At 42.7% G+C, this 20,612-nt stretch overlaps 1 protein-coding gene across 1 annotated transcript in view; it reads right to left on the bottom strand.

The window, feature by feature from the left end:
* The window catches only part of CPSF1 (cleavage and polyadenylation specific factor 1), a 406,695-nt gene that overhangs the window by 159,073 nt on the left and 227,010 nt on the right, over positions 1-20,612 (bottom strand). Inside the window, exons 19-20 of the mRNA XM_033933046.1 lie at positions 13,184-13,325; positions 2,183-2,361 (exon numbers count right to left, since the gene is read on the bottom strand). Of these exons, the coding sequence (XP_033788937.1) occupies positions 2,183-2,361; positions 13,184-13,325 (321 nt within the window). The remainder of the gene's footprint in view (positions 1-2,182; positions 2,362-13,183; positions 13,326-20,612) is intronic.

Genomic DNA, 20,612 nt, shown 5'->3' with positions numbered 1-20,612 from the left:
CCTAGGCCTGACGATCTCTGCACCGACTGAAGAGCCATGGTGTTTTGACATTGATACACGTGGTCATCAGGTCCATGACTGGCCCACCCCATGTTTTCACAATCAACCCGAAGACTGAGGAACTGAGACACTAATCGCCGGGATCCAGCACGTAATGACTGAGGAAGTCTGCCTGGACATTCTCTGCTCCTGCAATGTGGGAAGCTGAGATGTCCAGAAGATGAACCTCTGCCCAGGCCATGAGCAGAGCCACCTTCTGCGCTACCAAATGACTTCTGGTTCCCCCCTAACTACTGACGTAAGCCACTGAAGTGGTGTTGTCTGAGAGAGCCCAAATCGACTTGTCTGTCAGCAACGTCTGGAACGCAAGCAACGCCAACTGGATAGCTCTGGTCTCCAGAACACTGATCGATCAAGACGCCTCCTCCGGAGACCAGCTGCCCTGAGCCGAGCAACCGAGACACTGAGCTCCCCAGCCAAGGAGACTGGCATCCATGGCAAGCACTGTCTACTGAGGCTGATCCAGATTCACTCCTTGCACCAGATTGGAAGACTGTAGCCACCAGCGGAGCCTGCGACGAACTAACCCTCAAAGAGGAACTGGAGAATCCAGGGTGTGCAACTGAGGCAACCACCACTTTAGAAGAGCATACTGGGCGAGATGGACCTCTGGTCTGACTCAGCGGAGGCAACTTCTTATGTTCTTATACTGAAGCGGGAGCATGTGAGCCCGGACCCACCGAACCATGTCCAGGGAAGCCGCCATCAACCCCAAGACTGGAGAAAATTCTGTGCCCGAGGACACCAGGAAGCCATCAGAAGGCGAATCTGCAACTGCAACTTGTCCACTCGGGTCTCCAGAAGGAAGGCTTTCCCCAAGCTGGTGTTGAGACAGAGTCAACTGGCTCTTAGACAGGTTGACCACCCATCTCAGCGACTGTAGGAACTCCATAACCTGAGTCGTAACATGGGAACTCTCCTGGAAAGACTTTGCTCAGATCAACCAGTTGTTCATATAGGAATGAACCAGAATGCTCTCCTTGCACAAGGCCACCGCCACAACCACCATAATTTTGGTAAATGTCCATGGAGCTGTGGCCAGACCAAAGGGAAGCGCACAAACACTAACTGCATGGGTCGGTGACTGGCTAAGTGGTAGACTTCAGAGGGTGGTGGTTAACTGTACCCTCTCTAAAACGTCGGAGGTGACCAGTGGAGTGCCGCAGGGCTCGGTCTTGGGCCCGATCCTTTTCAACATATTCGTAGGAGACCTGACTCAGGGGCTTCAAGGGAAAATAACATTATTCGCCTGCTTTTGTTAGAGCATTAGTCCTAGACCTGGCAACTGGGATTCAATGCTAAAAAATGTAAGGTCATGCACCTTGGCAACAAAAATCCTTGAATGGTGAGACCTTGGCTAGGACTATGGCAGAACGAAATTTAGGAGTGATCAGTGAAGACATGAAAACTGCCAGTCAAGTGGAGAAGGCTTCATCCAAGGCTAGACAAATGCTGGGTTGTATCCATAGAAGTTTCGTTAGTCGGAAGCCTGAGGTCATTATGCCTTTGTACAGAACCATGTGAGACCTCATCTGGAATACTGTGTACAATTCTGGAGGCCACATTACCGCAAAGATGTGCTGAGAGTTGAGTCGGTTCAAAACAAAATCCAACAGCTCTACACTAACTTCGGTAAGTCTGCACAGGCTTACCACCTCCACCTGCTGGAGATTGAGAGCAGCCTGATTGTACAGTACTTTAAACTGTTCAACCCACTTGTACTACAGCCAAAAGTTTATGTCTCAGTCTCTACCTGCTGATCATTGCGAGCTATTACCCATCAGTAAGCTGTGCCAGTCTGGAGAGACGATTAAAGAAATAGTACTTAGTAGTTGTGATAAGTCAAGAGAAGCTTCTGCTTTTCTAGAGGCAGCATGGGGAGCTGTGGGCACAGGGTAAAAGGAAGATCCCACAGTACCCAAACAGAAACCGCAGCTGCAAAAACAGAGGTAGATCAGATTTTCAAGGCCATATGGTAAAGATTCATGGGGTCCATAGGATCCTTTTCCCTTTTCCCAGAAATCTTGACCTTAGCAATTGATTAATTCTAGTTTCTTTGTCGTTCATAAGCAAACATCAAAGAAACTTCAAGGACTTGATATTAGATTTGACCAATACTTACTGTGTGTATCTGTGGCTTCTGCAGCGTCAGCCGATGTGTTTTGCTGCCATAGGTGTCACTCTTCAGCACAAACATGGCCACCTGTCCCTCAACACTCAAGATTACCACATATGGGTCAGCCACTGCACAGTGTACAATGGGAGATCCTAAATCCACTGGGATGAAATGTAACTGGTTCACTGCGAAATCCAAAGAGACAAAAGAAGTAAGCTAACAGAATGCATTTGGCCCTATGGACCATGGCAGAATATAAGCCAGAACATACTGAATATCAGAAAGACCTCACAGGTTCTTAAAATATTTGAATGTTGTACTCCAACAGCAAAATAAATAAAATTGTACATTAATAGTACAGAAATACATTCTGTCATTGTGTCCTTGCACAGGTCACTTACAAAACATGCTCAATGATTCATAGGATTCCTAGTAGTTGGGCAGACTTTTATGGTCATTGCCCTGACTCAAGAATATATATGTTATATTGCATCATATGCTATGAGTTTATCTTATTGGGCAGACTGGATGGATCCAGGTCGTTATCTGCCATCATCTACTATGACTCTGACAGAGCAAAGACCACCACAACCACCACCACACTGGGTCAGACTGATGGTTCATCTAGCCCCATATCCTGCTTCTAACAGTGGCCGGTCCAGATCAAAAGTATCTGGTATAAACTGAAATAGTAGCAAGATATGAAGGCTTTGTCTATGGTTCCTGAACTATGTAAGTCATTTCACATAGGCCACCTGAACTGGGATTTTAACAAATGGTGAAAACATTATGCTATGGCCATTCATTTAGGAGTTCTACAATTAGGAAGAAAGGGACCCATTTTTGCCTATTTTAGAAAAATACACAGTACACATGGCTTATTGTAAACTGCTTAGATTTTAACCTTGGTGTTGATCATCTTTTGAAGGATGTTTTATCCTTGAGCCGGTCTTTCTGTTTTCCCTGCCTTTCGTTTTTTCCAATTTTATTCTTTTCTATCCAAATTTTGTAGTTCTTCCCCCTTCTCCTCTCGTACTAGCCAGTCATTGTTTCTATTAAATGCTTCATGTTTTGTCTGTTGTAGGTTTTGATGTATTACTCATTTTAATGTTTCCTCTGTATTTTTTACTTTGTAAAACCACCATAAATACTGATAAGAAGGTATATTAAGAGGAGATTAGTAAGTAGGGAAGTGTTTTTTGAATAGAATTGTTTTGATTTCTTTTCTAAACAACAGACATTAAAGTGTTTAGAAAAGAAATCAAAACAATTCTATTCAAAAAACACTTCCCTACTTACTAATCTCCTCCCTACTCGCACATGCTCTCTCCCCCATGTTAACACATTAGTTAACTCCTAGAACCATACCTATCAATATATATTCAGAAGCCTAAATAAACACCCTCCATCAGTATCCAATAAACTTCTTCCTTCAATGTTAGATAACGTCTTTTGTTACCCGAATATATTGTTATCCTCCACTGTATTCTGCAATTTAAGCGAATCTTTGCTATATAATTCTCTCGAAAAAATCCAGATACCTTCTACTTGTAACTCTCTACTGTAACATGTAACCTACATGAATCTTTGTTATGTAATTCTCTTGGAAATGTCCAAATCTCTTCTAATTTGTAATCCGCTTAGAACCGCAAGGCACAGGCAGAATAGAAATCACTAATGTAATGTATATCGAATTTTAATAAACTTGAAACTGTAACCCCCCAACATCTGAGACAAATTCTGAACCACCGCTGTCCAACAAGGAACCAACAACAGACAGTCCCACCATATACACACACTTGTTTTCTTAGCAAAACATTAAAAATTTTGGATAATGGTTATTTAGCATTAGCAGTATCACTTGATCTGGCTGCAGCATTTGATCTAGCTGATCATGATTTATTGATAAATAGACTAACTGCTATTGGGCTTTAACTACATTGCCCAGGAGGGAAGGGTTAGGACAGCTGTTGTATTTGGTGATTCGATCATTAAGCATGTAGACAGCTGGGTGGCTGGTGGACGTGAGGATCACCCGGTCACTTGCCTGCCTGGTGCAAAGGTGGAGGACCTCATGCGTCACTTAGATAGGATTTTAGATAGTGCTGGGGAGGAGTCAGCTGTCTTGGTACATGTAGGTATCAATGACATAGGAAAATATGGGAGGAAGGTACTGGAAGCCAAATTTAGGCTCTTAGGTAGAAAGCTGACATCCAGATCCTCCAGGGTAGCAGGGTCCCAGTTTCACGCGCAGGACCTAAGAGGCAGGTAGAGCTCCGAAGTCTCAATGCATGGTTGAGATGAGGGATTTAGATTTGTTAGGAACAGGGCAATCTTCTCCAAAAGGACAGACTCCACCTTAACCGGGATGGAATCAGGCTGCTGGCGCTGAAGTTTAAAAAGGTTTCAGGTTTATTTCAAATTTGATGCTATCGCTTATAATAGTTTCTAAGCAGTATACATAATAAAATATATGTAACATAGACAAAAACAACTACGGACTAACTAAACTAAACTAAACCTTAGGTTTGTATACCACGCCATCTCTGCAAGCGTAGAGCTCGCCATAGTTTACAGAGTTAGGATAGAAAGGAACTCCAGTGAAGGGTTAAAGGAAAGGAACTAAGAGGGTAGAGAGGGGCCAGGGTATGAGAGAGCGGGAGGTATCAGATTTTTGAGAAGAGCCAAGTTTTCAGGTGTTTGCGGAAAAGTTGGAGGGAGCTGGAATTTCTGAGCGGGGATGTGAGGTTATTCCAGAGTTCTGTGGTTCTAAAGGGGAGGGATGTTCCTAGTTTTCCTGTGCGGGATATACCTTTTGTAGAAGGGAAAGATAGTTTCAATTTTGGGGAGGATCTGGCGGAGTTAGGGTTTGAGGAATTCCAAAAGAGTGGAATAACGGGAGGGAGGATGCCGTGAAGGATCTTGAAGGCTAAGCAGGCACATTTGAAGAGGACTCTGGAGGGTACTGGAAGCCAGTGAAGCTTGGACAGGAGTGGAGAGACATGGTCGAATTTGCCTTTTGCAAAAATAAGCTTAGCCGCGGCATTCTGAATTAGCTGAAGTCTATGTAGGTTTTTCTTAGTTAGGCTTATAAAGATGGAGTTGCAATAATCCAGTCTAGAGAGGACGGTAGATTGAACAAAGACGGCGAAGTGAGATTGATGAAAGCAGGATCTCACTTTCCTCAGCATGTGGAGGCTAAAGAAGTATTTTTTTTTACCAAGGAGTTGATGTGGTCTTTGAAGGAAAAAGAAGAGTCTATGATGATGCCCAGGACTTTGCTTGAAAACTCAAGCTGAAGAGTGGGGCCGGAAGACAGTGGGATGGAGGTGGGTAAATTATCTAATATTGGGCCGAGCCAAAGTAATTTTGTTTTGGACTCATTTAGTTTCATTTGTACAGATTGGGCCCAGGATTGGAGGTTCATTATACATGCGGATATGTTCTCAGCGAGGTTAGAGGTTCGAGTCGGTCTCGAGGAGGATAAGGATGTCATCAGCATAGATGTAGAGAGTTTCTAGGGGGGATAGATGGGAATAGGGGTAAAGCTACAAATAATGAATGAAATACAATTAGGAAGGTAAGATAAAATTAACCAAAGATATACTAAACCAAATAGCTCCTGTCCAAAAATACAAAAAGAATACAAGGGAGTCTAAAGAATGGTATGATGCTGAATTACTAGCCCTCAAAAAAGAACTTAGACAACTCGAAAGATTATGGCTAAAATCTGCAAATGTGGATGACAAAACCAATTGGAAACATAAAACGAAAATCTACAAAAACCTGATAAAAGAAAAGCATTGCAATTGCTATGCAAAAAAATAGGAGTAGTCATTATCAACAGTAGAGAATTGTTCAAAATATTGAACAAACTAATAGACACTACACAGATCCTAAAAAACCAAAATGAACGGATACCAACGGTCAACATCCTCGCTGACCACTTTAGAAAAAAAATCATTGATTTAAGAGCCTCAATACCTTCACCTTCACCTAACTTCGTTTTCCAATTCACTCCACAGGAAAGAGAGCCCAATGTCGATATGTACTGGAATGAATTTGAACACCCTGATTGGTCTAACTTCCTCACATTATTCAATAAATACGCCAAATCAAACTGTCTTCTAGATGAATGCCCATCCCAGATCATGCAAGTTGCAGTTCCCGAATTCAAAAAGGATCTATTTAATTGGGCAACATCCATACTTACAACTGTAATTTACCAGGAAAATATGGGTCACATTCTAATCACACCCATCCCCAAAGACCAGAAGACATCACTCACTTTGACGTCCAATTACAGACCATTGCAAGCACCCCCTTTTTCACCAAAATGTTAGAAGGATTGGTAAACCTGGAACTTGTAAATCACTTAGAAAAATTCAATCTCTTAAATGACCATCAATCAGGTTTTAGAAAAGGATTCAGCACTGAGACAGTCCTTGGCTCTCTCCTTAATCACCTAAACAATCTCTTCAGTCATGGCACCAGCGCCCTGATCTTACAATTAGACTTTAGTAGCGCTTTTGATCTAGTGGACCATGAAATAATGCTCATGTGTCTAGATGCAATGGGAATATCGGGAAGTGTGTGGACCTGGTTTCAAGGCTTTTTAACTAAACGATCATATCAAGTGGTCTACGATGGGAATTACTTGGAATCCTGGAAAAGCCCCTCGGGAGTCCCTCAAGGCTCCCCACTATTTCCCACCTTGTTCAACATATATATCTCCTCCCTAGGTCACCTATTGCAAAACACATCTCCTTCATTATGACGGAAATTGAACAATGGACCACAAACTTTAAATTGAAACTAAACTTAGAAAAAACAAAAATTTTCCTGGCTAGCCCAAAGGAAAAAATCACCACAACAGTAATACAAATAAACGGTCACGACCACCCAATATTAAAAGCTATAAGAATATTAGGAGTTACTCTAGATACCAAATTAACTATGACCGATCACATAAACTTTTTGACAAAAAAATGCTTCTCCACTCTTTGGAAACTGAAAACCATAAAAAAATATTTTGACCCTCTATCCTTCAGATTACTGGTTCAGTCGCTAATTCTATCCACTCTGGCCTATTGTAACATCATCTACTTGGGGATACCTAAAAAAACCGTAAGAAAACTGTGAATAATTCAAAACAAGGCCGTCCGCTTAATATTCGGACTAAAGAAAAGTGATCACGTTAGTCCCTTTTACAAAAAGCTGCATTGCTTACCAATCGAAGAAAGAATTTTATTCAAGTTCTCCTGCTTTTGCTATAAATTAATCTGGGGAATGGCCCCCAATTACCTCCTACCTCACTTCGAATTCTATTCCTCCATTAGATCTACCAGAAACCACAACCTGTTTGCATACCCGAAAATCGCTGACTGCAGATATCAAACCTTCCTGGACAGGACTTTCAAGTTTCAAGCTGGTAGACAGCAATTATGGCTAGGCTATCTCATCGATACCGCTAGGTTGACCTATAGCATCTTCCGGAAAGAACTAAAGACCACTTTGTTTAAGAAATTCTTGTCCTAGCCAGACACTCTCCCGCGAACATAACTTCCACACCTTATCCTGAATTTCTTCCTCACACTAGGTATCCACATTCCCTGTCTGCTAAAATTCACTCTTCATAATTGTATACTGATATTCGCTGGTGTCAGACTATTTTCAATTGTAAGATGTAAAATAATTATTTATACATTACTTGTTGGAATATTCATATTTATCTCTATCTCTACCTCTGTCTTTATATTTTTATCTTTACCTTTCATAAATTGTTTCTTCAGGTACTTTAGTTAGATTGTGAGCCTTTGGGACAATTAGGGAATTTCCAAGTACCTATCTTATTTATTTTTATCTATTGTATCTTTTATTGCATCATTTTTGTAAACCGCTTAGAAACCTCAAGGTTATTAGCGGTATATAAGAATTAAATTAAAATTAAATAAAAATTATATATTGAAGAAAAAAACGAAATCATGAAGAGAAGAAGAACTGGGATAGTGGTTTAATCTTCAAAAGGATTTTAAAGAGCTCTTGAATCTATTGAGGGCAAATTTCTCTCTTAAAAAAGAAGGCAATGAGTTCCACAACTGAGGTGCGTATATTAAAAAGATCTCCTTGTATCTGGTATTAATTATTTTTAGGGAAGGAATTGAAAATAAGTTATGATCCACCGAACGCAGGGTCCTAAAGGGAGTATGCGGGATGGAGAAATTAGGTTCTTACTTGCTAATTTACTTTCTTTTAGCTTCTCCAGACCAGTATAGGAAATCTTACAAGTGGGTATATATCTCAACATGACCAGCAGATGGAGACAAACAAAACTGTAGAACAGTACATAAGAGGTACCTTCCCCTATTCCTATCAGTCTGCCGAATAACCAAGCAAAACTAAGAACTTGAAACAGCAATAAACTCTGAACAGGAGTAAAAACTAATATACCCAAATGCTGCTGGAAAATTCAGAGGAGATATCCCAGAAAGAAAATGTCCCCACAGCTCGCCAGCTATGCCAGCCGAGCAACAGCCGCTGTTCTTCAATTCTCCCTGGCCCTAGAAAAATACTAGAACCCACAGAAAAACTAAAATCTGTACGCGCAACAGCCACAAGAACAACAAGACAATAGACAGGGTGGGGTCCTGTACTGGTCTGGAGAAGCTAAAAGATAGTAAATTAGCATGTAAGAACCTAATTTATCCTTCTTTAGCACTCTCCAGATTGGTACAGAAAATCTTACAAGTGGGACATACCAAAGCAGCCCCCATCAAGGGTGGGACCCCTGAAAGGCCGACAACAGAACATGCTCACTGAACACTGTGTCCTGACGCACCTGAACGTTCACATGGCAGTGTATGACAAAGGAATGCAAGGGAAACCAAACCGCAGCCTTACAAATGTCCACTGGAGGCACCAGCGAAGACTCAGTCCAAGACGCCGCTGGACCCCAAGTGGAAAGAACATTGAGAAATTCCGGAACATGCTGGTTCAGAAGAAGAGAAGCGGATGCAATAGATTTTTTGATCCAACATGCAATGGTAGCCCTAGAGGCGCCATCCCTAACGAGGACCCACAAGATGTTCCCGCTAAAAATAACCCCTCCAGGGCCTGTAGCAGCTGGGAAGCCTGAACTGTCCCAGCCGCTAAAGCAGGCAAGCTGGCAACAGCTGATAGGGAATCCCTAGACTCTTTGGTGGTAAGGGAATCCTTTTTACCCCTACCATCAGCGGCTGAGGAAATCCCTCTGTGGACGGCTGGGGAAGCCTTGCTTTCAGCGGCCGACTCGCGAAGTACCTTCAGCGGGGAGCCCTGGCCACTGGCACCCGCTGCTGACACGGTTCCTCCACTGCTCCGGGCTGTACAGCGTTTACACAGCCTGGCCGTGAGTGCCTCGCATCTGGAGCACAATGAGCACTTTTTCCCTTCTAAAGTGCTCATTGCTCCATATACTAGCTAACTAAAAGAAATGTGCCGGCTAGTTAAAAAATACAGTATTTTACATTAACTTTAAAGGGAAAGGAACCCTTCAGACCGGCACTGTCTCAGGATTTTTTTTTTTCCCCCACAGAACTGACTCCACTGGCTGCACTTCTTCAAGGGAGTAAACAGGCAGATAGACAAGGGTGACCCGGTCAACATTGTATATCTGGATTTTCAGAAGGCATTCGACAAGGTTCCACATAAACGACTACTTCGAAAAATTGCGAGCCATGGAATCGAGGGTGAAATACTCACGTGGATTATAAACTGGCTGGAGGATAGGAAACAGAGTAGGGATAAATGGAAGAGCGTCACCAGCGGGATGCCGCAGGGCTAGGTGTTTGGACCCGTGCTCTTCAACATCTTTATAAACTATCTGGACATTGGTATAACGAGTGAGGTGATTAAATTTGCGGACGATACGAAGTTATTCAGAGTAGTGAAGACATAGGAGGATTGCGAAGATCTGCAACGTGACATAGTAACATAGTAGATGACGGCAGATAAAGACCCGAATGGTCCATCTAGTCTGCCCAACCTGATTCAATTCAAATTTTTTTTCTTCTTAGCTATTTCTGGGCAAGAATCCAAAGCTTTACCCGGTACTGTGCTTGGGTTCCAACTGCCGAAATCTCTGTTAAGACTTACTCCAGCCCATCTAAACCCTCCCAGCCATTGAAGCCCTCCCAGCCCATCCTCCACCAAACGGCCATACACAGACACAGACCGTGCAAGTCTGCCCAGTACTAGCCTAGTTCAATATTTAATATTATTTTCTGATTCTAAATCTTCTGTGTTCATCCCACGCTTCTTTGAACTCAGTCACAGTTTTACTCTCCACCACCTCTCTCGGGAGCGCATTCCAGGCATGAACTACCCTCTCCGTAAAGTAGAATTTCCTAACATTGCCCCTGAATCTACCACCCCTCAACCTCAAATTATGTCCTCAGGTTTTACCATTTTCCTTCCTCTGGAAAAGATTTTGTTCTACGTTAATACCCTTCAAGTATTTGAACGTCTGAATCATATCTTCCCTGTCTCTCCTTTCCTCTAGGGTATACATATTCAGGGCTTCCAGTCTCTCCTCATACGTCTTCTGGCGCAAGCCTCCTATCATTTTCATCGCCTTCCTCTGGACCGCCTCAAGTCTTCTTATGTCTTTCGCCAGATACGGTCTCCAAAACTGAACACAATACTCCAAGTGGGGCCTTACCAATGACCTGTACAGGGGCATCAACACCTTCTTCCTTCTACTGACTACGCCTCTCTTTAAACAGCCCAGCATCCTTCTGGCAGCAGCCATTGCCTTGTCACACTGTTTTTTCGCCTTTAGATCTTCGGACACTATAACCCCAAGGTCCCTCTTCCCGTCCGTGCATATCAGCTTCTCTCCTCCCAGCATATATGGTTCCTTCCTATTATTAATCCCCAAATGCATTACTCTGCATTTCTTTGTATTGAATTTTAATTGCCAGGCATTAGACCATTTCTCTAACTTTTGCAGATCCTTTTTCATATTTTCCACTCCCTCTTCGGTGTCTACTCTGTTACAAATCTTGGTATCATCTGCAAAAAGGCACACTTTTCCTTCTAACCCTTCAGCAATGTCACTCACAAACATATTGAACAGGATTGGCCCCAGCACCGAACCCTGAGGGACTCCACTAGTCACCTTTCCTTCCTTCGAGCGACTTCCATTAACCACCACCCTCCGGCGTCTGTCCGACAGCCAGTTTCTGACCCAGTTCACCACTTTGGGTCCTAACTTCAGCCCTTCAAGTTTGTTCAACAGCCTCCTATGAGGAACTGTATCAAAGGCTTTGTTGAAATCCAAGTAAATTACATCAAGCATATGTCCTCGATCCAGCTCTCTGGTCACCCAATCGAAAAATTCAATCAGGTTCGTTTGGCACGATTTACCTTTTGTAAAGCCATGTTGCCTCGGATCCTGTAACCCATTAGATTCAAGGAAGTGCACTATCCTTTCTTTCAGCTCGAAAAATGGGAAGCGACATGGCAAATGAGGTTCAACGTGGATAAGTGTAAAGTGATGCATGTCTGTAACAAAAATCTCATGCATGAATACAGGATGTTCGGGGTGGTACTTGGAGAGACCCCCCAGGAAAGAGACTTGGGAGTTCTGATTGACAAGTCGATGAAGCCATCAGCGCAATGTGTGGTGGTGACAAAAAGGGTGAACAGAATGCTAGGAATGATTAAGAAGGGGATCATGAATAGATCAGAAAAGGTTATCATGCCGCTATACAGGGCCATGATACTCCTTCACCTGTGTCCAGCACTGGTCGCCGTACATGAAGGACACAGTACTACTCGAAAGAGTCCAGAGAAGAGCGACTAAAATGGTTAAGGGGCTGGAGGAGTTGCTGTACAGTGAGAGATTAGAGAAATTGGGCCTCTTCTCCCTTGAAAAGAGACTGAGAGGGGACATGATTTAAACATTCAAGATAATGAAGGGAATAGATGTAGTAGATAAAGACAGATTGTTCACTCTTTCCAAGGTAGAGAGAACAAGAGGGCACTCTCTAAAATTAAAAGGGGATAGATTCCGTACACATGTAAGAAAGTTCTTCTTCACCTAGAGAGTGGTAAAAAATTGGAACGCTGTTCCGGAGGCTGTTATAGGGGAAAAACACCCTCCAGGGATTCAAGACAAAGTTAGACAAGTTCCTGCTGAACCAGAACATACTCAGGTAAGGCTAGTCTCAGTTAGGGCACTGGTCTTTGACCTAAGGGCCGCCATGTGAGCATACTGCTGGGCACGATGGACCACTGGTCTGACCCTGCAGTGGCAATTCTTATCTTCAAAGCAGTATGTCTTACTTAAATTTGGGGCAAGGTTTACTGCTGAGAACCTCTAAAAAAAATGTTGGGGAGGTGGAGGGACCCAGCACGTGACCCCCGAGGTCGGACAGACCCCTAAACAGGGTCCACCCAAGCTCAATCCGGCACCAAAAAGGGGACAAAAAGCCCTAAAGAAATTCCAACTGCCCTACTGAGGGAGATGGGTACAACTCACTCACACCTGCCGGAGACTGAAAGCAGGCTGAGGGAATAAAGGGAAGTAACCTATTACGTACAGTTCCAAAGTTCTGTTTCAGTCTCCACCTGCTGGTCATGATAAGATACATACATTACATTACATTACATGCTTATATTCCGCCTGTACCTTGCAGTTCTAAGCGGATTACATCAGAAAGATAGCTGGACATTTCCAGGAAGAGAAATACAATTAAAGAAGTTAGGTCTAAAGCAATTTTGATGAGATGATTCTAAGAGGGGGTGAGAGGGGAAACGGGAGGGATTAGGACGTTTGGGTGAATTTCTTGAATAGTAGGGTCTTGATTTCTTTGCGGAAAGCCTTGAGGTCAGTTGAAGCTGTCAGTAGGTTGGTGATAGTGGGATCTGTAAGATTCCTATTTCAGCTATACTGGTCTGGAGAGTTGATAAAGAAACTCATTTTCAAACCTCAGAATTAAGGTGAGCTCAGTGTGTCCTACTCACCCCCTTCCAGGAGCCTGATCCCTAGTGGTGAGACCTGAACGATGTACTTATTATCACCAATATTCCCAGCGAAGACTGTGGGACCCTGAGTAGCAAAGCCACTGGTATCCAGCTCCATAATCTCTTGTCCAGTCTGCAGGATCTAGAGTCAGAGAGAAGGAAACAGAGAGGAATCAAACAATCAATTATGTATGAAATACCTGCCCTGAAGGGTTATAATTCAAGGCACCCTTACCACCCCAAACATAGAAACTGATTTTGAAAACAAACTGAGCATCTGACCTAGGCACCTTTACAGCTTCCCTTAGATGCTTACATTTTACACCAAACTTTGGAGGCTCCTAATCCTGAGCTCATTATTCCTGCATGTAAATGTAGGCACTTGGGCAGGGGGGAGGAGTCACCTGGATTTAGCTGGCAATTAGTGTATAAATGCCTGCATTCTAGTCCTATTTGAGCACATGTAAACAATGTCTCAAAATTAATGGCATTTGTCCTTTAACCCCTGATTGATGCAGTGTTTTACTTTTAACCTTTTCTGTTTTACATATGGAATGCGGAGTATTGTCTATGGTTCCATATTTGAGTCAGGGGCAGATAATTCAAGAGGTGAATTCTACTTCTGCTCTTGATCCTTGCCCCACATTTTGGAACGCATCAGAAGCTTCTGAGGCTGCTCGATTTCTCCTTCCATTTGTCTTAAAGTGTCTTGAGAAAGGCAAGATGCCTGCATTTCTAAAATAATCTGATCCTTTGGATCTGAATTCATATCAACCAATTACTAATCTGCCAGTTTTGGCCAAGTTGGTGAAAAGTTGTTCATCTTCAGTTGCAAGAGTTTGTTAACTAGCATGATGTTAGATGCTTCCCTTCCCTAATGGAAGCTATTGGATTCTTCAACAGCTTTTTTGTGGATGTTTCTGCTGCTTTTGATTGTGTGGATTACTGCATTGACTTCACAGTAATGGGATTGGTGGTAATGTGTTGAATTGGTTTCAATCCTCTCTTTTGATTGTCCTTTGATTCTAAGATCATATATTAGAAGCTCAGTTCAGGCGCCATTTTACACCTTATGAATTTGTTGCTGGTTATTTCATGTTGTGCATTTGCCTCTCTCTTACTCTGTATATGTTTATGATTAGCCACTCAGAACATGGTGGGCTATAAAGTGTCTAAATAAATAAACTAATCAAAAAGGCTACTTGTGCTATTTTCCAGGTGGGTACTCACATGGGTGGAGTTTGGGCAAATGTAGACGGGGCACATACACTTATAAATTCTAAAATGTAATGGTTTATGACCACACTTCCTCAATCTAGGCTCTATGGTTGGTGTAAGTGCTCACACGTAATAACATATTCACATGATTGTTGCAGTTGTCTGGGTCTCACCGCAACTGGGTAGATAGAATCGACATTTCAGCCCCATCATCATGCTGTGGATTTCTTCACTGGTTAAGCTAGTTATTTCACTGGTTAAGCTAGTATTCAAACCGGCTATGTCACTTGAAGCCCAAATGATGAAGTTACGTCTGTCTTATTTTGGTCACACCATCAGAAGAGAGAGATCACTGGAGAAGGACATCATGTTTGGGAAGATTGAAGGAACTAGGCGAAGAGGGCAACTTGCAATCTGATGGCTGGACACATGGTTAAAAACAATCATGGGGATGACGCTGGAGGACCTTTCCGGACTAACACAAAACCGATTTTTTAGATCCGCAATTCATCAAGTCACTAGAACTCAAACACAAGTCAATGGCACCTAACAACAAGCTAATATTCTACCAAGAAAGGCAAGTACCTACTTTTTCTTTGTATCAATAACTGTTTACTGGTATATCAACATGGTTTTATGAAACTATTGCATAAACCTTGCATCATACTCTTGCTATTGTGGTTATTTTTTTCAACATAAACAACTCAACTCACAAAGTCAGTACCAAAGCAAACATTACTCTATACATGTTAATCCTTTCTTAAACAGTCCCCTATAAAAACTTCACTTATAATGAGCACATAAAATAGCTCTTACCCCCAATCCAACCCATCCCCCCCCTTTCCATCTTGAAGAAACCATATACAGAAAGGTTCTTGGGGCCCTCCGTCCATGTAAGTAAGTCTTCCCTGACCCCACCTCCACCCCCTCACTGCCCCCCAGTCTAAGGAGGCACTTTTATGAACTCTCTGATGTTGCATGAACTCACTTTTATGAGTCTCTCTGATGTTGCATATAATATCCTCTCCTTTTATCGATTAAGCATTCCATCGGAATCAGCATTGTGAAGGTGCTCTAGCCATGCATCCTCCATGGGTGGCCTAGCTTTCTTCCAGTTCCCGAAGAGGTCATCAGAACAATGGAAGACTGGATGACGAAACACAAACTGAAATTAAACTCTGAAAGAAACAAATTTTCTTTCTCAAACCCCTCTTATATGAACAATGAAAACATCACAATCAAGGGTAAAACCCTACTGCTTCAATCCACTATTAAAATCCTAAGAGTAATGCGAGATCGAAAGATGACCATGGAAACCCAAGTAGCAGCTGTTGTGTGCAGCGATTTTGTAACACTCTGGAAACCAATCCATTCGATCATAATTTGACACCATTTCCTTCCAAATCTTATGTCAAGTCCTAATCCTTAGCATGTTAAGACGACTGTAATCTCATCTACCTTTCATGCCCCCAGAAACTCCACACAGCTGTGCACCTTATCTTTGGACTAATAAAAACTGAACACATCACGCCTTATTACAAGCAACTATACTGGCTCCCATCGAGGTCTGCATACTATTCAAACTGGGCTGCTTCACGTATAAGGCACTGTATGGCCTCTAACCAAACTACATGATGGAAATATTTGAATTTATCTCCCCAGCCCACCTTCTACATTCCTTCTACGTGTGACACAATGGTTAAAGCTACAGCCTCAGCACCCTCAGGTTGTGAGTTCAAACCCTTACGGCTTCTTGTGGCCCTGGGCAAGTCACTTAATCCCTCCATTGCCCCAGGTACATTAGATAGATTGTGAGCCTGCCGAGACAGACAGGGAAAAATGCTCGAATACCTGAATAAATTCATGTAAGCCGTTCTGAGCTCCCCTGGGGGAATGGTATAGAAAGTTAAATAAATAAATGCTGCTTATCCTAGGAATAAGCAGTGAATTTCCCCAAGCTATCTCAATAATGGCCTACGGACTTCCCTTTTAAGAAATTATCCAAACTTTTTAAAAACCCTGCTAAGCTAACTGATTTCGATACATTCTCCACCAACAAATTCCAGAGTGTGAAGAAAAATTTTCTCCTTTTTATTTTGAAGCTACTAATTAGTAGCTTTATCGCATACACCGTAGTCCTAGTATTTTTGGAAAGAGTAAACAAACGATTCACATCTACCCTTTCCACTCCATTCAGTATTTTATAGATCTCTATCATATCTCTCCTAACCATTTTAGCCTTTCCTCGTAGGGAAGTCGTCCCATCCCTTTTATCATTTTTGTTGCTCTTCTCTGTACCTTTTCTAATTCCACTACATCTTTTTTGAGATACAGCAAACATAATGTAACTCAGTATTCGAGGTGCGGCTGTACTATAGAGCGATGCAAGGGCATTGTAACATTTTCATCTTTGTTTTCCATTCCTTTCCTGATAATTCCTAACATTTTATTTGCTTTCCTAGCCATCACTGCACACTGAGCTGAGGGAATCAACATATCCTCAAAGATGACTAATCTAATCTAATAACAAAAATATATAATAGCAGGACCCTATATTAAACGCTCAAAGGGTATTCACCAGCAGCCAACAATCAAAAACACCAATGAGAATTGCTAGGCAGTTAAATAAATAAATATGAGACACTTCAGTATGGGCCCAATTGCGATATTGATAACCTTTCCCGGCCCCGGACAATAGTTCATAGGCGTCCAATATTGGTCGCCGTATCTTAAGAAGGATATGGCGTTAGTCGAGAGGGTTCAAAGGAGAGCAACACGTCTGATAATAGGTATGGAAAACCTGTCATATTCTGAGAGATTGGAGAAGCTGGGTCTCTTTTCCCTGGAGAAGAGGAGACTTAGAGGGGATATGATAGAGACTTACAAGATCATGAAGGGCATAGAGAGAGTAGAGAGGGACAGATTCTTCGAACTTTCAAAAAATAAGAGAACATAGTAACATAGTAACATAGTAACATAGTAGATGACGGCAGATAAAGACCCGAATGGTCCATCCAGTCTGCCCAACCTGATTCAATTTAAAATTTTTTTTTTTTTCTTCTTAGCTATTTCTGGGCGAGAATCCAAAGCTTTACCCGGTACTGTGCTTGGGTTCCAACTGCCGAAATCTCTGTTAAGACTTACTCCAGCCCATCTACACCCTCCCAGCCATTGAAGCCCTCCCCTGCCCATCCTCCTCCAAACGGCCATACACAGACACAGACCGTACAAGTCTGCCCAGTAACTGGCCTAGTTCAATCTTTAATATTATTTTCTGATTCTAAATCTTCTGTGTTCATCCCACGCTTCTTTGAACTCAGTCACAGTTTTACTCTCCACCACCTCTCCCGGGAGCGCATTCCAGGCATCCACCACCCTCTCCGTAAAGTAGAATTTCCTAACATTGCCCCTGAATCTACCACCCCTCAACCTCAAATTATGTCCTCTGGTTTTACCATTTTCCTTTCTCTGGAAAAGATTTTGTTCTACGTTAATACCCTTTAAGTATTTGAACGTCTGAATCATATCTCCCCTGTCTCTCCTTTCCTCTAGGGTATACATATTCAGGGCTTCCAGTCTCTCCTCATATGTCTTCTGGTGCAAGCCTCCTATCATTTTCGTCGCCCTCCTCTGGACCGCCTCAAGTCTTCTTACGTCTTTCGCCAGATACGGTCTCCAAAACTGAACACAATACTCCAAGTGGGGCCTCACCAATGACCTGTACAGGGGCATCAACACCTTCTTTCTTCTACTGACTACGCCTCTCTTTATACAGCCCAGAATCCTTCTAGCAGCAGCCACTGCCTTGTCACACTGTTTTTTCGCCTTTAGATCTTCGGACACTATCACCCCGAGGTCCCTCTCCCCGTCCGTGCATATCAGCTTCTCTCCTCCCAGCATATATGGTTCCTTCCTATTATTAATCCCCAAATGCATTACTCTGCATTTCTTTGCATTGAATTTTAGTTGCCAGGCATTAGACCATTCCTCTAACTTTTGCAGATCCTTTTTCATATTTTCCACTCCCTCTTCGGTGTCTACTCTGTTACAAATCTTGGTATCATCTGCAAAAAGGCACACTTTTCCTTCTAACCCTTCAGCAATGTCACTTACATACATATTGAACAGGATTGGCCCCAGCACCAAACCCTGAGGGACTCCACTAGTCACCTTTCCTTCCTTCGAGCGACTTCCATTAACCACCACCCTCTGGCATCTGTCCGACAGCCAGTTTCTGACCCAGTTCACCACTTTGGGTCCTAACTTTAGCCCTTCAAGTTTGTTCAACAGCCTCCTATGAGGAACTGTATCAAAGGCTTTGCTGAAATCCAAATAAATTACATCTAGCATATGTCCTCGATCCAGCTCTCTGGTCACCCAATCAAAAAATTCAATCAGGTTCGTTTGGCACGATTTACCTTTTGTAAAGCCATGTTGCCTCGGATCCTGTAACCCATTAGATTCAAGGAAATACACTATCCTTTCTTTCAGCAACACTTCCATTATTTTTCCAACAACTGAAGTGAGGCTCACCGGTCTGTAGTTTCCTGCTTCATCCCTGTGACCACTTTTATGAATAGGGACCACATCCGCTCTCCTCCAATCCCCAGGAATCACTCCCGTCTCCAGAGATTTGTTGAACAAGTCTTTAATAGGACTCGCCAGAACCTCTCTGAGTTCCCTTAGTATCCTGGGATGGATCCCGTCTGGTCCCATCGCTTTGTCCACCTTCAGTTTTTCAAGTTGCTCATAAACACCCTCCTCCGTGAACGGCGCAGAATCTACTCCATTTTCTCGTGTAACTTTGCCGGACAATCTCGGTCCTTCTCCAGGATTTTCTTCTGTGAACACAGAACAGAAGTATTTGTTTAGCACATTTGCTTTCTCCTCATCACTCTCCACATATTTGTTCCCAGCATCTTTTAGCCTAGCAATTCCATTTTTTATCTTCCTCCTTTCACTAATATATCTGAAAAAATTTTTATCTCCCTTTTTTACATTTTTAGCCATTTGTTCTTCCGCCTGTGCCTTCGCCAAACGTATCTCTCTCTTGGCTTCTTTCAGTTTCACCCTGTAGTCCTTTCTGCTCTCCTCTTCTTGGGTTTTTTTATATTTCATGAACGCCAACTCTTTCGCCTTTATTTTCTCAGCCACTAGGTTGGAGAACCATATCGGCTTCCTTTTTCTTTTGTTTTTATTGATTTTCTTCACATAAAGGTCCGTAGCCATTTTTATCGCTCCTTTCAGCTTAGACCACTGTCTTTCCACTTCTCTTATGTCCTCCCATCCTAACAGCTCTTTCTTCAGGTACTTTCCCATTGCATTAAAGTCCGTACGTTTGAAATCTAGGACTTTAAGTATCGTGCGGCCGCTCTCCACTTTAGCCGTTATATCAAACCAAACCGTTTGGTGATCGCTACTACCCAGGTGAGCACCCACTCGAACATTAGAGATACTCTCTCCATTTGTGAGGACCAGATCCAATATTGCTTTTTCCCTTGTGGGTTCCGTCACCATTTGTCTGAGCAGAGCCTCTTGAAAGGCATCCACAATCTCCCTACTTCTTTCCGATTCCGCAGACGGAACATTCCAGTCCGCATCCGGCAGGTTGAAATCTCCCAACAACAGAACCTCCTCTTTCCTTCCAAACTTTTGGATATCCACAATCAGATCCTTATCAATTTGCTGCGATTGAGTCGGAGGTCTGTAGACTACACCCACGTAGATAGAAGTTCCATCTTCTCTTTTCAGAGCAATCCATATCGCTTCTTCCTCTCCCCAGGTCCCTTGCATTTCGGTCGCTTGGATATTGATCTTTACATAGAGAGCTACTCCTCCACCTTTATGACCATCTCTGTCCTTCCTAAAAAGATTATATCCCGGTATGTTTGCATCCCATCCATGTGATTCACTGAACCATGTCTCTGTGATAGCAACAATATCTAGATCTGCCTCTAATATCAGGGCTTGCAGATCATGAACTTTGTTGCTTAGACTGCGAGCATTTGTGGTCATCGCTTTCCAGCTATTTTTCAGCGATAATCTCCTTCTTCGTATGGATTTTTGTGTCGTTTCACTTTCCGTTGCAATACTAAGAAATGAGTTGCTGATATTGCTTATGTTGCAGCCTTTATTACTATCACATCTTTTCTTTTGCCGGGGGTGGTCTTTATAATTGTCCTTCGTACATACACCACCCCCACCTTCTAGT

Source organism: Geotrypetes seraphini, chromosome 2 (assembly GCF_902459505.1).
Source record: "Geotrypetes seraphini chromosome 2, aGeoSer1.1, whole genome shotgun sequence".
Lineage (NCBI taxonomy): Eukaryota > Metazoa > Chordata > Amphibia > Gymnophiona > Dermophiidae > Geotrypetes > Geotrypetes seraphini.
This window is presented reverse-complemented; position numbering and strand designations above follow the sequence as displayed.